At 62.0% G+C, this 771-nt stretch overlaps 1 protein-coding gene across 1 annotated transcript; it reads right to left on the bottom strand.

Annotated features, from left to right (window-relative positions):
* Nucleotides 1–125: 125 nt before the first annotated feature.
* Nucleotides 126–765, bottom strand: LOC113962901 (rho guanine nucleotide exchange factor 11-like; the record flags this gene model as incomplete). The annotated part of the gene is made up of 3 exons (XM_027673689.1): nt 732–765; nt 575–650; nt 126–323 (listed from the first exon to the last, which is right to left on the bottom strand). Coding segments are annotated over exons 2-3 (250 nt in total), but the record flags the coding sequence as incomplete, so codon positions are not given.
* Between the last annotated feature and the right edge of the window lie 6 nt (nt 766–771).

Below are 771 nucleotides of genomic sequence, written 5' to 3'. Positions count from 1 at the left end.
GGATTCCCCATCCCTCAATCCCAGGATTCCCCATCCCCACCCCTCAACCCCAGGATTCCCCAAACCACCCCTCAATCCCAGGATTCCCCATCCCCACCCCTCAACCCCAGGATTCCCCAAACCACCCCTCAATCCCAGGATTCCCCCATCCCTACCCGTGGCCACGGATCGGATGAGCACCGAGTTGAGCTTGAGGACGGGGCTGAAGGTCTGTTTGTTGTCGGAGGAGCCCAGCGCCGTCTTGCTGTGGCACTTGAGCACCAGCTTCTCATCCTGCTTCTGCAGCAGCACCAGCAGGTCCTCCAGGAGCAGCACGTGCAGGTCTGGGGGTGGCACAAGGGACACAAAGTGGTGGGATCGTGGTGGGATCGTGGTGGGATCATGGTGGGATCACCCAGGACGTGCCCCATGAGCTGAGTGGGATCTCTCCCTCCTCATGGCGGAAAAGGGGGGATAAAGGGGGTCCTTTCTCCTGGAGGTGAAACATCCCCATCCCTGAGGACACCAAGGGGCATCTCCCAGTGCTCCCAGTGCTCCCAGCAGGCCAGTGGAGGGGTGGGGAGAAGCTCCATACCCACAGTCTTGTCCTTGCCCACGCGCCACGTGAGGGGCCCCTCGTGGATCATGCGCCGGGATGTGAGATCCAGGTTCTAGAGGGACAACAAAAAACATGGAAAAGGCCGTTCTGGGACCGGCCAGACCCTCAACCACCCCCAGGGCCCCGGGGGAACCTTGAACTGGGCGGCCAGGGGGTTGCTGGTCCTCTCCAGG

The sequence above is a fragment of the Neopelma chrysocephalum genome, unplaced genomic scaffold (genome assembly GCF_003984885.1).
Source record: "Neopelma chrysocephalum unplaced genomic scaffold, ASM398488v2 Primary Assembly neopelma1_185725, whole genome shotgun sequence".
Lineage (NCBI taxonomy): Eukaryota > Metazoa > Chordata > Aves > Passeriformes > Pipridae > Neopelma > Neopelma chrysocephalum.
Note: the sequence above shows the minus strand (reverse complement) of the source record. Positions and strands in the feature narration are given on the sequence as shown.